Source organism: Microcebus murinus, chromosome 14, assembly GCF_040939455.1.
Source record: "Microcebus murinus isolate Inina chromosome 14, M.murinus_Inina_mat1.0, whole genome shotgun sequence".
Classification (NCBI taxonomy): domain Eukaryota; kingdom Metazoa; phylum Chordata; class Mammalia; order Primates; family Cheirogaleidae; genus Microcebus; species Microcebus murinus.
Genome location: NC_134117.1, coordinates 66,737,668 through 66,757,975, shown reverse-complemented (window position 1 = coordinate 66,757,975; position 20,308 = coordinate 66,737,668). Strand labels below are relative to the sequence as shown.

At 45.6% G+C, this 20,308-nt stretch overlaps 1 protein-coding gene across 1 annotated transcript in view; it reads left to right on the top strand.

Moving 5' to 3' along the window:
• GRID1 (glutamate ionotropic receptor delta type subunit 1) overlaps positions 1-20,308 on the top strand; it is a 673,637-nt gene that overhangs the window by 637,453 nt on the left and 15,876 nt on the right. Inside the window, exon 14 of the mRNA XM_012788001.2 lies at positions 19,592-19,758. Coding sequence (XP_012643455.1) covers positions 19,592-19,758 — 167 coding nt within the window. The remainder of the gene's footprint in view (positions 1-19,591; positions 19,759-20,308) is intronic.

Genomic DNA, 20,308 nt, shown 5'->3' with positions numbered 1-20,308 from the left:
TTTTTCAAACTATTAAAATATCAATTAGAGAAACTTTGAGATGCAGAGTTGAGCTGGCAAGTGGTTCAAATTTATATGGTAATAACTTTGTCATAAGAAGTCAGACTTTAATGATGCTGGTGGGATTTTTTTTCTTTTTCTTTAACTTGATCAACTCCATCAAGCAACATCCAGAATAACCCAATTTCTGTGCAGTGCCAGGGCTGACCTGGACCACCAATTGATTAAGCCTTTCCATAAATCAGACCTAATATTTAATAACATTGTCACATAGAATATAGTGTTAATAGTTTAAATGTCAATCTTCACAGCTCATTGAGTTCTTTGAATAAATAAGTGAGTAGCTTGTTTCAGACCCTGTGGCTGGAGATAGTATTTTTCAGAGGGAAGTAGCTCTGGAGGCCAGCAGTTACAGCAGAAGGTGGTGTTTTCCGCTCAGTAAATACAGCTGAGGTCATAAAGTGTGAATGCAAATGTAGGAAGAAAACGGACCCACAGTTCTTATTTATTTTTATCCCTGATCTAAAGCTTGCCCTGGCATCAGATTGTATGTGGGCATAACCTGTCAGCACCTGCATTTGTTCCCTTCTTCCCGCTCTGTAACGGGGCTGCTCTCCTTGTAGACAGTCCCTGCTCAGTGTCACGGAACAAACTCTGTGGCAGAGAATGTGGTGTGGTCTTCAGAAAAGACGGCAGTCTTTCACAGAAGGATCGGGAACTTTGGCACCCCACGGCACCCTCCATTTGGAAGGAGCAAGGTGAGGAAGGTGGCCACACATGTGGCAGCATCCTGTTTCCAAGGCATGCGGCAGTACGTACTGAGGAATGGGGAGAGGCTTGTACGGGATGATACTTCTTTGTACTTTTGGGATGCCAGATTTGAAGATCAAGAGAGTTTGGGAGGGGTGCAGATTTGGCCCTCCTGGAAAGGGACTAGTAAGAACTAGGTAGCCCTGTGTAGTGAAAAGCAAGAACACTGCTCTCAGCAACAGCAGGGGCCTTGCAGGCATGATCCGAGACACAAGTTTTGTCCGTTCTCTGCTTCCAAGGCAATGCGGATTGGGGATTTTATAAGTCTCCTTCCTTCCCAGCCACTCACATTGGATGATCGATAGTTCATCTCTACACCTTTCCTACTTGCTGAAAAGGCTCTATATCCACTTTGCAAGTTGGACGGTATCTTCTCTTTCTTCATTCACCTGTGAACTTATTCGCCCCTTCCAGAAACGTAGTTTGAGTAGCTTCTTCTTTCTAGGAGTTAAGATATGGGAGTTTAAATTCCACTTTCAACCTAATTTAATCCGTGGTGTTGAACAAGTCAATTCACCTTTCCAGACCATCTGTGACAGTGGAGAAAGCCTGCCCAGATTAGCTGTGAGTTTACCTTTGCATAAGGGCTAAAGCATCTGGTGTGGATTGTAGCACAAGGAATGCATTCAGTAGACGTCAGCAAACTTTCTTAGCATCAATACATGTTAGGAAAATGATATTAAAAGAATAAAGACAAATAGCACTTAGTTTTTTATGGGGTGTAATTGACCAAGAGTAAAATGCACACATGTCTATTTTATGAATTCAGTTATGTAATAACCACGTAAAACAAGATATAGAACATTTCCATCACCTTCAAAAGCTTTCTCCTGTCACTTTCTAGACACTTTTACTCTTCCCCAGATACAACTACACGCAGATTTTTAGCACCACAGATTAAATTTACCTTCTCTTGTAGTTCATTTAGATAGAACCATATAAAATATATGTGTTTGTATTTAGCTTTCATTTTTCTGTGCTAAATATGAAAGGGTGGAATTCCTGGGTCCTAAGGTAGTGTGTTCACTGCTGTGTGCATTGCCTAACCACTCCAATGTGATTATGCTATTTCATACGTGCGCTAGGAACATACTACTTGCATACTTGTAAGTTCCAGTTGCTGGACATTCTAACCAACATTAGTGTTGCCAGACACTTCTCCTCTTCCCCAGAGACAATTACTTGCAGATTTTTAGCAACACATATTAAATTTACCTGCTCTTGTAGTTCATATAAATAGAACCACATAGAATATGGGTGCTTGTGTTTGGCTTCCTTTATCCAACAAAATGTCTATGAGATATTCCATGAAATTGTGAGCACACATCTACCTAGGACCCAGGAGATCAAGGCTTTCATATTTAAAATTTATATATATATATAAAATTTACATATATAAAGTTACATATATATGTATTATATATATATAGTGAACCTGGGCCACTTTCTTATCTCATACACAAAATATTAATTTGAGATGCAACGTAGAATTAAATGTAAAAACTTCTAGAAGAAACTTTGCAAATTTGGAATAGAGAAGACTTTTTAGGCAGGATACAAAAAGTAATAACCCTAAAAAAATTGATAAATGGAATTTTAAGTCTAAAAATGTCTATTCCTCAAAACACACCATTAAGAAAATCAATGGGCAAATTACAGACTGAGAATTATATTTGTAGCACTTATATTTGGTCAAAGACTTACATGCTAAATATTTAAAAGACTAATATAAATCATCAAGGAAAAGATGAAGACCCCAATAAAAATTTACAGAAGACTTGAGCACACATTTCATGAGAGAAGATACATGGATGACCAATAAGCATGTGAAAAAGTACTCAACTCACTAGTCACCACAGGAATGCAAATTAAAACAATAATGAGATATCTGTTTACACCCACTAAATTGTCTACAGTCAAAAAGATTTTTATTGTGTTATATTGTAAATATTTGTATTGTATTATTTTATATATATTATATATACATATACACGCATATATATATACACACACATATATCAAATTGAATCAGTACCATTTGTTAAAAAGACTTGTATTTACTCAACAAATTGGCTATATACCTAGATTAAAAGTCAACTGGCCATGGATAGATTGTTCTATTTCTGGATTCTCTATTATGTTCCATTTATCTACATCTATTATTATAGCAATACAAAAATGTCTTGATCACTTTAGTATTATAATAATTCCTTAGATCAGGTAGTTTGAGTTCTCCAACTTTGTTCTTCTTCTACACTAGTGTGTGGACAACTCTAGATCCCTTGAATTTCCATTTAAATTTTAAAATCATCTTTCCAATTTCTTCAAAATAGCCTCTTGAGATTTTGGTAACTATTACATTTAATATATCGATTATTTTGAGGAAAATTTATATATATTTTTTTTTATTTTATTTTATTTTTTTTTTTGAGACAGAGTCTCGGTTTGTTGTCCAGGCTAGAGTGAGTGCCGTGGCGTCAGCCTAGCTCACAGCAACCTCAAACTCCTGGGCTCGAGCGATCCTTCTGCCTCTGCCTCCCGAGTAGCTGGGACTACAGGCATGCGCCACCATGCCCGGCTAATTTTTTTTATATATATATCAGTTGGCCAATTAATTTCTTTCTATTTATAGTAGAGACGGGGTCTCGCTCTTGCTCAGGCTGGTTTTGAACTCCTGACCTTGAGCAATCCGCCCGCCTCGGGCTCCCAAGAGCTAGGATTACAGGCGTGAGCCACCGCGCCCGGCCGGAAAATTTATATTTTTACGATACTGAATCTTCCAGTCTGTGAACATTGTTTTTATGTTAAAAAAACAAAACAAAAAAACTTTGATTTCATTGATTTTCACTGTTGCTTTTATATTTTATTGATTTCAGCTCTTTTGCAAAAAAAAAAAAAATTACCTCTATTTTACTTTAGTTATAATTTGCTCTTCTTCTGTAATAGCTTTGTAACGTTAAAACTTAAATCATTAATTCTGTACTTGTTTTCTTTCCTAATATAAGCATTAGAGCATTAGAGGTATAATTTCCCTTCTAAGCACTGTTTTAGCTGCATCCCATGAATTTTTATATCTTGTGTATTCGTTATCATTTAGTTCAAAATTGAAGTCTCGGGCTTAATCCTTTTTTCGGGGTATCCCTGCTGAATTCCGGAGGGCAGCACGTGGCTGTGGTGTGGCGTTGAGAAGCCTGTGCATGCCCAGAGCAGGGATCTACTCTGCTTAGTGGTTGGAAGAAGCTTCCTAAGATAGTGCTGTCATGGACACGCATTTTATAATCCACATGCCTTAATTTGTTTTCTGTTTTGAAGATAAAAGTGTGGAATGTGGGAGAAAACTGGCAAGTAGAAAATAAAATAGAAAGTTAATGGAAATCAGAGAGGCGGAGAGTTGAACGTCAAGTGAACAAAATGCACTTTCATTTCTGCTAAATGTATAACTCCTTGTAGGAGAAGGAGGGCAGTGGTGTTTTCACTGCTTAACTGTTTCTGCCTTCGGATCCCTTCCTGGTCTTGAGATTCTGCCTCCTAAGTCCTCGATGCCTTCCCTGGCCAGGTAAAATGTACCTGATTTTTCCTCACATGCGTAACTCTGTGGTCCTCCCAACTCCAAATGCGCTTAAACATCCCCTAGTTAGTGTCAACCTTTAAAAGAATAACCAGTTTTGAAAAGAAATCTTTAAGTTGTATGTTTATAATTTACATATAATATGTCGCCACTAAGAAAAGTGTAAAATATTCCAGGACATAAGAAATAAAAATAAGCAGAAGAAAACTAATCAGACATCTCTGTTCACCACCTAAATACAATTCTAAGAAATTTTTTGTGTATTTGCATGAAATCCCTTTTTATTTTCCAAAAAGAATCTATATAATTATATAGTGTTATAGAAAATATATTTTAACTTGCATTTTTTCTAACATTGTTGTAAAATTTATAAAAGTTGTTTAGTGGCTAATGAATACTTCATCAAATAGATATAAACTATTTGAGGTAAAAAATTTATTCAAGCATTCCCTCCTCAATTGTCATTTGAGTTCAATTTTTTCCACATATAAATAACATTGTAATGAACATTTTCATGCCTAATGTTTTTCTAGTTACTATATTTATTCTGTAGGTTTAATTCTCAAAAGTAGAATTATGGTGTCAAAAATATATAAACATTTAAAGCTCTTGGCAAAATATCACTGAGTATTGCCAAAAGTAGGGCTTGGATGAATTATATTATTAGTTTTGTAATCAAAAGAATATCCATGTTTCAGTTGATTAATTTAGTCAAATTCTTGTGATTTATCTTATATAGAAGTCTTTTTATAAATTGGTATTTTTTTATTTTTCTCATGTTATTCATTGTGACTTTTTTCTTTCTCTTTACAAATGTACGTTATGCATTTGTATGTGCATGCATTTTTGCTTTATTTTGCTTTATTATTCTGGGGACTAGTGTGAAGCAGCAAACATTTTCTTTTCAATCCTTTTTTCCCTAGAACCACATTTGAACATTGCCACCATAACCTGTGATAAAAAAATTATGGTGATTTTGGGGATATTGCATAAGATCATGGTTAGAAGTCTATAGTAGTTTAAAATTCAGAAGTGATGCATGTACAGACCCCTTCCCCAAATTTGTCTTTCTGCAGTGATTTACTATTTAAAGTATTTGGGTTTTTATACATTTTTTAATTCATTTATCCATCAACTTATTTACTAGTGCTGAGCTCAGTTAATATGTAAAAGTGGACATGGCACTTTATTCCTAAACCTGAGTTGTTAAGAGTAGACAAAGGCCAATTTGGGACAGTATGTTATTTCAAAAATAAAGATTTTTGCTTCTTTTCTTACTTTACCACGGCCTTCCTCGGACAGGGCCTCCTGTCAAAGGTTGGACAATCAGGAGATTAATCGAATCATAGCGGTTACCGTTAGAGAGGCCTGGGACTGCCCGGGGCCGGGGTTAAGTTTCTCCCCCGCATCCACGAGACTGTGCTTCAGCACAACCAGGTCTCCTCACTCGTGAGGAAACTAACGTCCCAGGAGGGTTAGGGGCTTGCTGATGATCAAGCTGGAGTCGGGCTGAGCTTTTCTCACTCGGGTGCCCTTGTCCTTACCCTGTGAGTCTCTGCGGCAATGGACGAGACTCCTGAAGGAAGCCTCAGCTCCCACCCGTGCTCAGCTCCCACGCGTGCTCAGCTCCCACGCCACTGGCCCACCGTGTTACCGGAGCCGGAGGGTTCCCTCCCCTCTCCACACCTCTTGTGCACCGCGGTGCGGTGCAGCACCGTTCCCTTTCTTTGTCTGCCAGACTGCTTCCTGGCCACCCCTGGAGCCTTAACGGAAGCATTCGCTTCTCCTGAGCCTTCCCTGGGCGCCCTCGTGCCCGCACCACACTGGGCATCCCAGAGCGCAGCCTCGCCATCGGCCATCCGAGCCCCAGGGCCAGGCTCCGTCACGACAGACGTGGAGCTGCTCTAGGGTGGGGCCTGGCTCTTATTCATGTGTCTGTCCCCAGGGCGGCCTCAGGCAGCACAGGGGCAGATATAGCACGGGGACATTCGAAGCCTCCGACCCTTTCTAAAATCAAACGAAATAAATGTTCAACGAGTAATCAGTGTAAGTGGGTGGAAATGCAGTCATGTGCGTCTTTCTTAAGCACGAATGAGCAGCAGGATTGCTGGGGTCCGGTCGCAGGGAGAGTGAGGAGAGAGGAGGGGTACCCGGGAGGGGAGGGGTCCTCTGCCCTGGGCCTGGGGGGCACAGTCAGTCTTGCCGATGCCAGTCACCACACATTAACTAAGGTGGCCTCTTCATAACTCCTTGCTGCTTAAATCTGCCTGATGATGATTGTTTGGGATAATATAGTCGAAAGATCAAGGAAAGCCCCCACTGTGCTCCCTTATTAAATTACTTTGCTTTGGGTTTTCAGCATTGCCAAGCAAACCTCATTATGAATTCTTCAATTACTTTCTTTTATGATTTTTTATAATTTGGTAGGGTAAGCTCTGGAATCAAACCAATATCCGTGCCATCATGCTAACTTTGATTATTTTCAAGCTCCTCATTAGAGGGAGTGGGAGGATGTTGACTCCCCCTAAATCTGATTTTATTTTTCAGATTTGCTCTGCCCTGTAATTGCTTTGTACCCGGGTCTGATATGCTTCACCTTAGCACTGGCTGTAAATGTGGGCCGATTCCATTCTGTTTGTTCCACTGAGCATTATTGCTTTGGGTTTTATGACTTATGTTTTTGCATTTTGAACTGAATTGTTTTGTTATTTGATTACATCAAAATGAAGACACAAATTGCTGGTGAAAACAATTTTGATTTATTACGTCAACCACATTGTTGACAATTTTTGTTTGGTTTATTTTTATTTTCACTTTATTAGTATGATGTTGTTTGTCCAGGAACAAAAAGGGAGAAAGGGAGGCAGGAAAATAACATTTATAAAGAAATAATTAGGTGCAGCAGTATGCTCATGCACTCTGCCTTCACTGAGGGCGTTTTGTGATATTTCCATTTTGCAAATAATGAATGCAAAACTCAGAAAAGTTAAACCCTTTGCCCTAAAATTATCTGACTCTTTCTGCTATCCTTGTGTTTTACCATTATTACTATGATTAATACCATCATCATCATCAACAAGATAAAACGTATTTTAGTGGAAGTTGTAGTTTCCACTGGGGTGGGACCTCTGACAGAGTTGATAGTGCTCTCTGCTCTCCAACTTGGGCATGTTAAGATTTGCTCTGGGCTCTACATTTTAAAACTGGTGTGTGTGTATGAGTGTGTGTGTGTGTGTGTGACACAGAGAGACAGACAGACAGACAGAAAGGAGGTGAGAGGCAGATCCACTCAAACCAGGAGAAGTACTAGAAATGTGAGGAGAGATGCCTGCTGAGGATCAGAAAGAGGACGCAGAAATGCTGTGCTTAATGAAGAACATCCCCAGTGGTAGCATTCGGAGTCCCCAGTATTTGAAGAGCCTTCACGTGGGGGAGGACTTGGACCCATTGCGTGCAGCCCAGACGCCGGGCCTCAGTCAGTGAGGTGAGGACGTCGTAATAAGAGGACTCTCCAGCAAGAACAGAGATGCCATCATCCCTGGGCCACCCAGCAGGGCCGTGCAGGGGTGTGACCCGCCACCCCTGCAGGCCCCTCTCGTGGTAACTTTTATGATGCCTTTGACTTTATAAAGCTGTAAACCCTGACAGACAGAGCCCAGAGCTTGTTCGGCCGTGAGGGATGGGAGTCCATTTGGATCTTTCGGGTCAGAATGTGACCACTTTTATAGCCCTTCAAAGTGCTCTAAGGCTGTTGTATGAGCTCTGACATTTTAGCAAAGTCCGTAAAGGAATAATTAGCCACAAATGGAGTGAGAGACTGAGGCTCTTCCACATAAACCCCCAGGGATGGTTTGCCAACCCATTAAGGGACATTCTTTCCTATTAATTATGCTCACATGAAAGTTTGCTGCTTCTCCCGCCTTCCAGCATAGTCCGAGTCCCGACAACTCTTTATAGCTAAAGAGACATTAAAAGAAGGCAAGGCCACCCTAGCCTCAGGGCGCATGTTCGTTCATGAGTCTCACTTGAACTGGTCTCCGCGAAGTCAAATGCTCAGTTAAGGCAGCGTAGCGTGGTGACTAGGGCGTGGGCTTTGCGTCAGTGAGGACTGGGTTTGGCTCTTGCATTCATCTTTTCCCAACCGTGAGATCTTGGGCAAATTAACTGACTCCTGAGAGATAGTAATAATAACACTGGGACTGGCCAGAGTTGCTGTGAAGGGATTAGCACTGTGCCTTGCAGAGTGTATTTTAACACGGCCGCTATCAAAGGGTGGGCCTTGTTCCAGCCGCAGCAGCAGCATCTGGGAACTTGTTAGAAATGTGAATTCTTGGGCTCTCTCCAGATCTCATGAGCCCGAAGCTGGGCGATGGGAGGTTCCTGATCTGTGTTCCCGCGGGCCCTCCCGGGGATCCTCATGCTTTCTCCACTTTGAGAACATCTGCTTGAACAAACGGCACTTAGTGTTACGATTGTTGTTTTATGAGGACCTGATGTTTTTTGAATTTTAGAAAGCGACTCTTAGAGGCCAAGGGTACCCATTGATGCTGTCCTTGAACATGAGGCTCTGGAGGAGGCTTTAGGGTGGAGGAAGAAGGAGGCCAGACCCAGAGGGGCAAATGGCACATGGCCAGCCCCACCCGACTTCCCGGATCATAGTTTCGGTCCCTCCAGCTTTTCATTCAATCACTTTACACATATTTATCCATCATCAACTCTATGCCAGCATCTTGCTAGGGGAGTGAACAGGGCCAAGGAACCTGCATTCTTCCCTGGATGTTTGTGTGTGTGCATGTGCGTGTGTGTGTGCATGTGCATGTGTGTGTGTGTGTGTGCATGGCATACAGAGAGTGTCCGCACAGCCCTAGCTCTGTGTTTTATGGGATGTTTGACCACAGGGATGTTTTCTTCTGTGCACTCTGAATTCATGTGTTCTTAGGTTTTTTTCATTTTCCTGAGATGGCATTTTTCATTCTGTGTTCTTTTCCCTCTGTAATCTATTTTATATCTAGGCAAACCAAATTACTCTTTCTTTTAAATCATTCTTAATTTTTCCCAGGGAATAACTCAGATTAGATTATTGTTTATCATAGTCTTTGGACAATTTAAAATTTTGACAACTCATTGAAAATCAATGTGTCCCTTTGCCCTGCTGAGAAGGTTGTTTATGGCCTCAAGTTTTGCTGATGGTGTACAATTTCAGATTTTGAGAAAGGAGCCATTGATTCTTCCAAGTTAGGACTTTTCTTTTTTCTTTGTACCAAACCAGCTTTTTTTCCCTTGGAGATGTGAGAATCCGTCTCCCACTAGGATACTTCTTGGTTTACTAAAAAGACTATTTCTCCCCAGAGTGCCAGAGGCCCCAAAAGGAATAATGCCTCCATAGGGTCAGGTGCTGGAGGCAGATGTCATTAGCAAAAGCTCAGCCAGAATCTGGAAGCAGAAGAGAACAAAACAGCATGAGAACAGAGCCAGTTGCTAAGGAGGCTCTATGCGGCTCTTTGGGGGTGTTGACATTGAACTTTTGAAGTGGCAGGGAGGAAGGCCATTTGAAGTCACAGAGACCTGGGGAGAAATTCAAGCTCTGCCAAGAGCTAATTCTGTGGCCTTGGGCATAGCTCTTTCTGAACCTCAATTTCCTTGAGTAGAAAATGGACACAGTTTGTACCATGGAAGTTTATCCTGAACTTTCTAAGAAGAAAATGGATGGGGAAGTACCAGCAGAGTACTGTTGGGGAAGAAGATGTTCAGTGTGATTTTCCCTTAAAGTTTGTTTTCAGTAGCTTTGGTCTTTCTACCATATGGCTCCCCTTCTTCCATTTAGTGTCCCAATCCAAGACCCCAGAACTTTAGTACTTTTCCTCTTTCTAAACCTGCTTTCTAGAGAAGATCAGAAATTAATTGGCCTAGCTGTCTATATCATTACATATCAACTTTAGCATGCATCAGGGTTACCTGGAGAGTTATTAAAACATAGATTGTTAGGTCCTATTTCCAGAGGCTCTTATTCAGTGGATCTAGGTGGGACCTGAGGATTTACCTCTCTAGTAAATTCTCTAGGAAGCTTCTGCTGCTGATCCAGGGAACATACTTTGAGAACCATTAGTCAATAGCATAGACTTTTAGAACATCACACCTGGAGAAGACCCTAAGAACCATCTGGCTCCTCTTTCATTTTTATAAATTGACAGTGAGTCAGTAATTGGGCCAAGACTACAACCCAGTCTTGCAGTCTTTCTAATTTACCAGGCTGATGACTGAGGACAATTTCAAGTGTTATTTATTCCAAGGCAATTGCATTTTATTCAAGATCCAAACTTTAAGCTATGAGATGATATTGGTGATGATTATCACCATGAGGACAATGTCTTATTGTTTGAGTTTCTCCAACGCACCAGGCACTTCCCACACTCTCTCTCCTTGGCTAAGTGTGTGTGAGGTGGGCATGCTGTTTGTGTCTTCCCGGTGAGGACACTCAGCTCACAGGGCTCAGGTGGCTGGCCAAGGACAAGGGGAAGGCCTGGTCTGCCTGTCTCCAAACCCTTGCTCTCACCAACACACTATGTCATTCTCTCTAGAAAGTGGAGAGAAAATTCTATAAAGGAAGTTAAGAAATGAAAGAGCAGATAATATAAAAGAAAAGGCATTGGTGGCCTTTTGAGATGCAAAATTACCGTCATTCTCTCTGGTCCCAGCTGTGCTCCTCACTACTGATTGTGTCACTCCAGGGCACAGGAACACCAGAGTGGCCAGCAGGAGCCACTTTCTACTGCTGTAGCTGTGGGCTGTCTCTGTCATCTCAGTCCTCCTGTCCAGGAGGTGGGTGGCCTCACTGGGGCCCCCGTGACAAAGCTGCAGGCTGCCCTCATGCCCGTGCTCTAGGTGGCCACACATACCCACGGGACATCCCTCTCCCAGATGGCCTTGCTGCCCCTTTGGCTGCATCATCTCATTGTCCAGCTCCATCCTGTTCACTGTGGCCTGAAGCCAGGAGCCAAATTGACTTCACACCCCATGGCCACTTTGGGAGAGCAGCTTTTTCAGTAATTGTGGAGAGTTCATTCAGCTGCAATCTCTCTCCCTCCCGCCGAGCCTTTGCTGGGCTGCCTCCTTTGCTGGGCCGGGGCCGGGGACGGGGACTGATCGGATAAAGGGTCATTATCCTTCACTCCCTGCACAGCAGGTTTCCTGGCAGCCTCCTGGTTGGCCTTTGTGAACAGCCTCTGAGTGTCTCGCTGATGGCCTGCCTTACATTTTCATGTCATTTGGGGCCACCACCTTGCACTGTTCTGCGAGCCCAGGGAAAGGTGAGCTCCTTATCTCCAGCTGTAGGCCCATCCTTTCTGAACTGTTTGTGTTTCTCTAGGTGCTAGGTACCTGAGTCCATGTCTCTGCTGTCTCCCGGGGGGCTGTGTGGCCCACAAGCTCACACATGCACGTATGTACACTCATACATAAACACATTCACAGAGCTACATGCACATTTTCACATGCACACACATTCACACAATTCTGTGATGCATACATACTTACACACCTTCACACACTCACACACATTCCCTCACACACACATGCACTCAGTCAATAATCCTCACGTACATTCACACACATACGCACACATTCACACCTGCGTACACACCATCCCACATGCACATATGCCAACATGTCCCTGCACGCTTACACACATGCACACATACATACACACGGACACACATTCTCACGTGCATACACACTCACATGCCCACATGCACACATGTTCTCGCGTGTCTACACTTACACACCCATACACATACATTCTCCCACACTTACACATGTGCGCACACACAATTCTCATGCACATAAACCCTCACTCTCATGCATGCACACGCACTCACACACAGACTCTGCACACTCACACAGATTGGGCTGTTGATTTGAAAAGGGAGAGTGACAGGTGGGAGGGCAGTCGGGGGAAAGAAAGGTGCTTTAGGAACAGCTGACAGATTGGTCCCTTGGGTCCATCTGGACACTGAGGAAGGAGAAGGAAACGGAGATGCGTTGAGCCCTCATGCTGTGTCAGGTGCAGTGCTTGGCGTTCTGCAATTTCCCACCCACAGTCGTCCTCCTAGGAAGGATTCTCTGCCCCCAAGACTATAGGTTCCCAGAAGAGCCGGGATCAGATGGTGGGGAGGGGTGGGAAGCTTGCCTGCCTCGGTCACTCTGCTCTCTTCAGTGCGCTCTGTGCAAAGAGTGAGATCCAACCTCTGCAATCACCGTCTTAGACGTGGCAGTCGCAGGTGTTTGCTGGCGGAAACACGGACAACGTGGAGATTCTAAAACAGCAGCAAAGGTCACCCATGATGGTACTGCCCCCAATGACCCTTGTTTGTATTTGGTACTTGCTTTTGATTCTTCATGAACATAAAACTTTCACATAATATCTTAAAAACATATCACGTAATATCTTTAAAAAGATACCACGGTGTCAGTACTCTATTCTAACAGGTTCTTTTCCACTAAGTAGTATATTATTGGTTGTCATGTTTAGACTTACCATATGCCAGGCAAGATCCAAAGTATGTGCCATACATTGAGGAGTCTTAATCCTCATCAGAACTCTGAGATATGAACCAGTTTACACCCGGTGGAACCGAGGCCCAGAGATGTTAAACAGCGTGCCTGCACTCCCGCAGCCGGCAGGCGGTGGAGCCGGACTCAAACCCATGCGGTCAGACTCCAGAACCCAGGCTGGCTCACAGCCCAGGGCTGCCTCTTTTTTACCAGGGGACTCTTTCTTAGCAATCAATGCTCTTTTGAAACATTGTATTAATGGTAATGTAATATTCCATCGTCTAATCCTGGCATTTACCTAGCTGATTCTCAATTATTGAACATTTAGGTTGTTTCCATTTTCTGGCTAGTTTAAACAGTGTTGTCCTGAAAATCTTTATACAAACATTTTTTTAAAAATCGAATAATTCCTTAGGATAATGCCCAAGGAGTGGAATTGCTACATATGCACATTTTAAAAGCATTCAATTCTCCCCACTAAATTGCCATTCCAGAAAAATCATGCCAGCCCACACTCCCACCAGAAGACTGCAAAATTGTCTTTTTATCTGCAGATGGTCTGGGTTTTTACTGTTGCATCTTGTAATTTGGCACAGTGCATATGTAATACAGGTATCAGTGTAGCCAGGGTTCAGGCTGTGTATGACAGCGTGTTGCCATTGTACGAACATAACCAGGAGCTGAGACTTGGGATGTTTGAAAAGGCTGAGCTCTGCTTTGCTGGGAGGAAGGGTGGTGTAAGTGGGGGGGGGGGCACCGAGTGTGCCACACAGACAGGAAGAGCACATGAGGATGCATCAGATTTCCAAGGAGTCCCTGATGTCCAGAAACACTGCAGTCCCTGTGTCCTCCCTTCTAGGGTTTCACTGGTTCCATGAACCACTCTTATTTGTAAGACTGGGGAAAGACAGGCACTGCCATTCATGTGTGATCTCTCACCAGCAATGTCCCCTGGGAAGTGGTCCAAGGGTGAAGACAGTAGGTGTATTTCCCCCAGCCTTTCCTTCTTGAGTCCCAGCGGGGCAGAGGGGATGGCACATACTTCTCTGGAGCAAAATAGAACTCAGGTTGACGTGACTCCACTGTTCGTTACCTGGCCTTGTTTGGAACAAGTCACTTTATTTTTCTGAGCCTCAGTTTCTTGATGTGTAAAAGGGGATGAATCTTCTGTCCTTGAGAATTGTTCCATGGATGAAAAGGCGTCAGGTTCCTAAAGGCCCTGGCACCCGGCAGGTGCCTCACACCTCCCCTGCGCCTGCACTGTGGATGCATGGCTTCCTTCAGTGCTTTTTCCCGGTGGCATTTGTGACTGATGTTTGCAGCACAAGCATTCTTGTTTGGGGGAGCAATGGGGTTGCTTGTCCCTTTCCAAAGCAGTTAGGATGGAATAGAAGGGTGTAATGAGGTTCTTGCCTCAGAGGCTGAAGCCTCTGAAAGTTTGTACTCCGAGTGAGTTCTGGAAGGCATGGAGTCAGTGGAGCAATGAGAGGCGGTGCAGTCTCATTTTATTACCAGTGTGGGATGATGGAAAGTGAGCAAGTTGTCTAATATCCCAGCTTACCCGTGGATTTGTGAGGGGAGACCAACCTTCCTCCAGCCACGTAGGCTGATCATGGTCCCCCAAACGTTAGGAAGGATGCACTAAGTGCTGAACCCAGACCTCCTCGCTGTCTCAATTCCTTTCCTTTTTAGAATGTTCCAGGGCTCAGGTGGACTCGGGAGGGAGTGGATGTCAGGGCTGGGCTTGGATTCTGTTTGCTAAGATGCTTGCTGGGAGTCAGGCCAGGGGCGGTCTCTCTGGCTGCCGTTGTCTTGGCATACTGTGGATGGATGGCCACATGCCCTTGACTTTTTTCAATGCCACAGATAGATGTTCTTCCTCCTTTCCCTAAAGTCCTTGCATCTATTGTTTTTGTGTCTGAACCAAAGCCTTTTTTTTTTTCTTTTGGGGAAAGAGGAAAATGAAATGAAGCGAAATGTTTAGAAGCAGGCCAAGGATGTCCGGGAGCTTTCCCAAGTGCTTGGGTGCTGTCGGGAAGCCAGTGTCCCGGAGAGGTTCGAGAGCTCTGCCAGGCCTTTGTGCCCTGTCGGTGGGCCCGGGCACAGCTCCAGTGGAGCCAGGAGCACCCAGGGGGACGCGGGTCAGATTTGGTGCCCATGTAGTGTGTGATAGTATAGACTGTAAAACAAGATTAAAGAAAACATTTTAATCAGCTTGTCCTAAGGATCATCACTTATGCCTCTCCATTAGGTAATGATACTGCCCATCTCTTGGCACATTACATTTCACACATACACAAACAGCAATAATGCCGTATCCATCACTAATAGTGTGTCCATCCTGTTATTTTCTGCTACTTTCATTAAGTGTGTGTATGTGCATGTGCGTGTGTGTGTATATATATATAGTGATCAAATATGTATATAGTGTTTCTGCAAAGCCTTTATAATTACTATCTGTGACACAAAATGCTATCACATTCATGAACTGTAATTTATGAAATTATTTCCCTATTTGGCATGTCCACTCTAGATTTAGAATATTTGTCATACATTTTGGATACATTCAGGTTACTTTTTAGGTTAAACTCTCAATTTTCCAGGGAAAACACATGAGCAGATTTAACCATCCCTGTTCCGTATTATCATTTACTTTCTGAAGGGTTGTGTCATTTTGCGATGCCGATAGCCAGGAAGGATCGTGTCCATTTTGCCATAGTTTCTTCACCACAGGATGTTATCAATTAAAAATAAATAGAACCATGTAAGTAGCCAAATGACATTTCTAAACCATACTAACTTTCACACCTCTCCTTTCTTGCATAATCTGCAAATACGTTATTGCTCATGGAAAACAAAAAAAAACTAGGCTATAGTCCTAGAACTAGCCCCAAAAGGCTCTCTGGGGTCAAAGGAGCTGGACAGTGGTGTTTCTGTGCCTACCCAGGCTCTGCACAGAGCTGAGGGCTCGAGGGAGGCTCGGCTCTCTGCACAGCCGATCTCCAGTCTGACTTCCCAACAGCCACATTCCAACGCATTGATCCATGCTCACTCAGTGGCTGAAATTCAGAATGCATTTAATTATAAATGGGCTGGCCGGATAAAGGTGATTCAGCCCACTGAAAGCACGGTGTTTGTTTTTGTCTTAAGTATCAGAATCCAAGTCTGTGGCCTCCCTTTTATCTCTCAGACATTATGAAACAAAATGCCAACGATCTATCTGTAAGCAGCTCACCACCTACCTGCCTGCTCTCAGACCTCCCTCTCTGACCCGCTGCTGCCGCCGCCGCCGGGGAGTTGGGAACAGGGCAGCGCCAGGAGACACAGGGAGCAAGGGCTGGTATGAGCAGGCATGATTGCAAATGCAGCAAATCGAAAGATCTGTCCCGACACCTGAAGGAGGTGACTGAGTTCACACTTCTCCCTCCACGAGTACCAGCCGTGGCACAAGGTCGAGAGGAGGCTGGGTTCTGCCTGTGCTCTGTCTTCCCAAGAGCCTGGAAACCATCCTTAACAGAAAAGAGCCAACATAACTAGGAAATGGCAGACGTGGTGTGAGAGGTTTCGGAAACGGACTTGAAGGGGTGGAGGATGGAGGGAGAGGAATAGGCATGCTGTCCTGGTCAAACCAACGCCAGACAAGACACCAGGAGCCGAAGGGCGGGGTGCCGATGACCAAGGAAGAGGACGCTGAGCTCGTGACGGGAGGGTCGGGGAAGAGGCGACACGCTCGGATCTCCAGGGCACAAATGCTTGATGTCTTCCATGCCCCCGCTGATGGGGGAGCCAGGCCTGTGGGTAAGCAGCACCCAGTAAAGAGGTGAATTCATAATCATTGGAGGCTACATGGAAAACTGGTTCTGACTCCACAACGAAGAAACACACCTTAGAGATTTTTTCATTGTTTACTTATTTATTTAACTGGGAGAGGGATAGAGCTGATTCTTCAAAAGGGCAAGCACAGGGTCCCTATGAAGGTGACAGAGCCATGCGGGGTGGGGCTGTTTTCACTTCTTACCGCTGGCAGCGGAAATGCTCCTGGCAGCAGGTCAGCCCTCAGGAGCCTCATGTGTGGCACAGGCTCGCCCGAAGGCCTGCGGAGGGGTCTGCAAGGGGCGGGACGTTCCCCTGGAAGCTGTTGGGCGTTGGGAGCCTAGGGGAGCTTTGGGTGCTGCCCTCTGCTCAGCGTTGGCCTGAGAGGGGCCGAGGAAGCTCCGGCGTGCCGAGGAAGCAAAGAAGACGCGTTGAGAATGGAGCGTGTTTCATGAGGACAGCTAGGGTCTGGCCTGTCGCGCCGCAGCAGGAGCTTCGGATGTGGCCCCCACCACAAAGTGTGCGCACCACGCTCGCTCTCCGGCTCCTCCTGCCCTGTTGCACTCAGGTAGGCCAGGGATCCGGCCACCGCTTCCTCACGTGGACGCTCGGCACAGAGCGGCAGCCTGGAGCGGTAGCTCGCGCCTGTAGTCCCAGCGACGCAGGAGGCTGAGGCGGGAGGATGGCTTGAGCCCAGGAGTCTCTGGGCAGCATAGCGAGATTCTGTATCTTAAAAAAAGAGAAAGAAATATAATGTTACATTCGGTCCCTGTTTTTCAAATGGGGAGATGGAGTGTCTAGGGTCATCCTGGCAGGTCAAGGAGACCCCAACTCTGTCTTGTCTTCTTGATCGTCTTCCTGGCTAGCAGGGATCTGAGGCTGAGTCTTCGCCAGCCTCCCTTCCGGATGTTTCCTCCTCCTCCTCGCAGCACTATAAATGCAGCTTCCCGCAGGCAGCTCGCTCTCCTGCCTCACCCCGGCCCGCGCCTTGCGGGAAGCCAGTGCCCCATTCGAGTGGCCGCGCCGGGCTTTCCTCAGAGTCAGCTCCTACTCGGTCTGAGCCAGCTCACTTTGTTTTCCTTCGTGGAACATCACTTGAAAGGCAGAAATGAACCTGATCTTAATTCTTCCTTCAACGTGACATGCCCTTTTCAAATCGTACAAATAACAATGTCTGATTGTCATGTTGAATTGTGAGCATGGCTGTGAAATGCTCCAAAATCTGACTGAAGCCAAATATTAGGTCGTAAGTCAACATTTTGCTGAGAAACTTGGTTACTGAGAGGCTGAAAATTTATATCTTTTTGTGAGAAAACTTGTTTGCCAGCAGGAAAAAATTTCAAAGACTGTTATCTTCCTACATGGGAGGAGAGAGATGTGTGCAATGTTGCAGGCTGGGTGGAACAAAGTCCTTTAGGACTGCTGAGAGGGACTGGGTGAGGAGCGAGGCTTTGGTGCAACGTCGGTGCAACAGCTCCCTGAGCTGCAGGTCGGTGGTGGGCACAGCCGTGTGCCGTTTCTCACAAGGTCATTGGCAAAGTTGTGTGAATGGCTAGGAACAGCCTCCTCCCCTGAGGGAGGTCACGCTCTGCCCACAAATCCTTCTGATGGACACCTGACGAGAAAATGGGCCATTTGAGGCCATGGGCACTGAGGGTCTTGAGAGAAATAAAATCCTGGCTGGCTTCGTCAGAGGAGCTGTGGCACTCCCTCTGGGAAGTCTCAGTGGACACAAAGAGTCAACCACACCGAGGCAGGAGCCGGGGACGATGCCCTTGACCATGCCAAGGAGGCCGTAGCTTGCCGGCTTGCCTGTTGCTGTCTGTGACACGTCACCCCCATCACCAACCCATGCTGAGGTCCTCCAGCATCTCGCGTGCACCATGCTAGGAGGGACGGGGAAGGCAAAGAGGGGCCTGTGTCCTCACTATAGAATTAAAGCCAGGCGCTCTGCTACACTAAACACATTATGCTCTGTTTTAAGACGGCCAAGTGACAATGTCTAGTTTGCATCTCCTCCCAGAAAGCAAAGCAGCTTGCGTTCCCTCTGAGTGCCCAACCTCCAGGCAAAGTTAGAATCGTGGCTCAAGATAGAATCGAAAGCTGCAGTGGCTGGGCGTGATGGAGTAGGACTTTAACTGTGGCCTCAGGCAAACTCCTTATGGAATAATCTGCACCCACCGCACTGACACCGAGACGCTGACACTGCGGACACCCACTCCTCTGTGTGTGTGCGTGTATGTATGTATGTATGCAAACATGCATGTGTGTATGCATGTGTGCATGACTGCGTGTATGTGTGTGCCTGTGTATATGTGCATGTGTATGTGTGTGCAGGCACATGCACACCCTTACACGTGGGCAGTGAAAGGCAAGTGGCGGAAGCCTGGCACGGGGCACGGTAGTTGGGGCCCTGTCCTTAATGGGTTCTTCCCAATGCACAGGAGCTCCAGACATGTGCCTGCGCTTGATATTAAGTCACCATGACTTGGGGGCACTGAACTCAGGGCCCTTGCTCACGCAACCCCTCTAATCTGGGACATAGGCCCATGCCACGGTGACCAGGAATCTGGTCTTACAGCCCAGCTCCAGCTCATCTGCCCTTCCCCTCTCCATGAGCCGTGCTGTGGCTGGAGCCTGCCCATCTTTTATATCTAACCACAATGAGTGGCATCAGCCAGCGGTGGCGTCTGCAGGCCAGCAGACGGCAGGAGAGCGGGCTGCGCTGTCTGATGGGCAGGAGGACCCTGAGGATGGGGCCCTCATATCCCACCCTCCAGCCGCCTCCCTGCTCAGCACTAACACAGCAGGCCTGGCCTGTCTGACTTCCTGGTGGTTTTGGTCTTTCAGGCAAAGAAGGGGAACTACGCCTTTCTGTGGGACGTGGCTGTGGTGGAGTACGCAGCCTTAACGGACGACGACTGCTCGGTGACTGTCATCAGCAACAGCGTCAGCAGCAAGGGCTACGGCATCGCCCTGCAGCACGGCAGCCCCTACAGGGACTTCTTCTCCCAGAGGTAGGCGGGGGCAGCCTGGCGACTCCAACACTTGGCGTAGGAGAATAACTTTCTCTTAGGCGAGAGGAGCCAACAAAAACTCATTTATTCATCCCACTTTCCTAAGCACCTACTGTATACCACTGCATACTCCCTCCACCCCCACCTAGGTCCTGTGCTGGGTGCTGACATAAAGAGGAAGTATATGGTCCCTTTCCATGAGGGCACATGGTCTCTGTGGGGACTGTGATGTGAGCAGGCAGTGCCAGCCCAGCGTACATGGGATGTGAGGACATTGCCAGGGTGCAAGACACCTAGGAGGACTTCCCAGAAGAGGTGACACCTGAGGCCTAGAGAATGAGTGGCAGTTAGCCAGAAAAATGAATAATGTATAGGATCTGATAAGGACCTACTAATCACTTCTAAAGACAAATGCATCTGCAAAGTGGCAATAGCCAATGTGGAGACGTAGACAAAAAAGTAGAGTCAGAGAAGCAAAATGCCTCCATATGCATGTGCTCGTGGTGGGTGGGGGCTGCTGACTTCAGGGCAGCAGCTTCCTGGTCCCAGG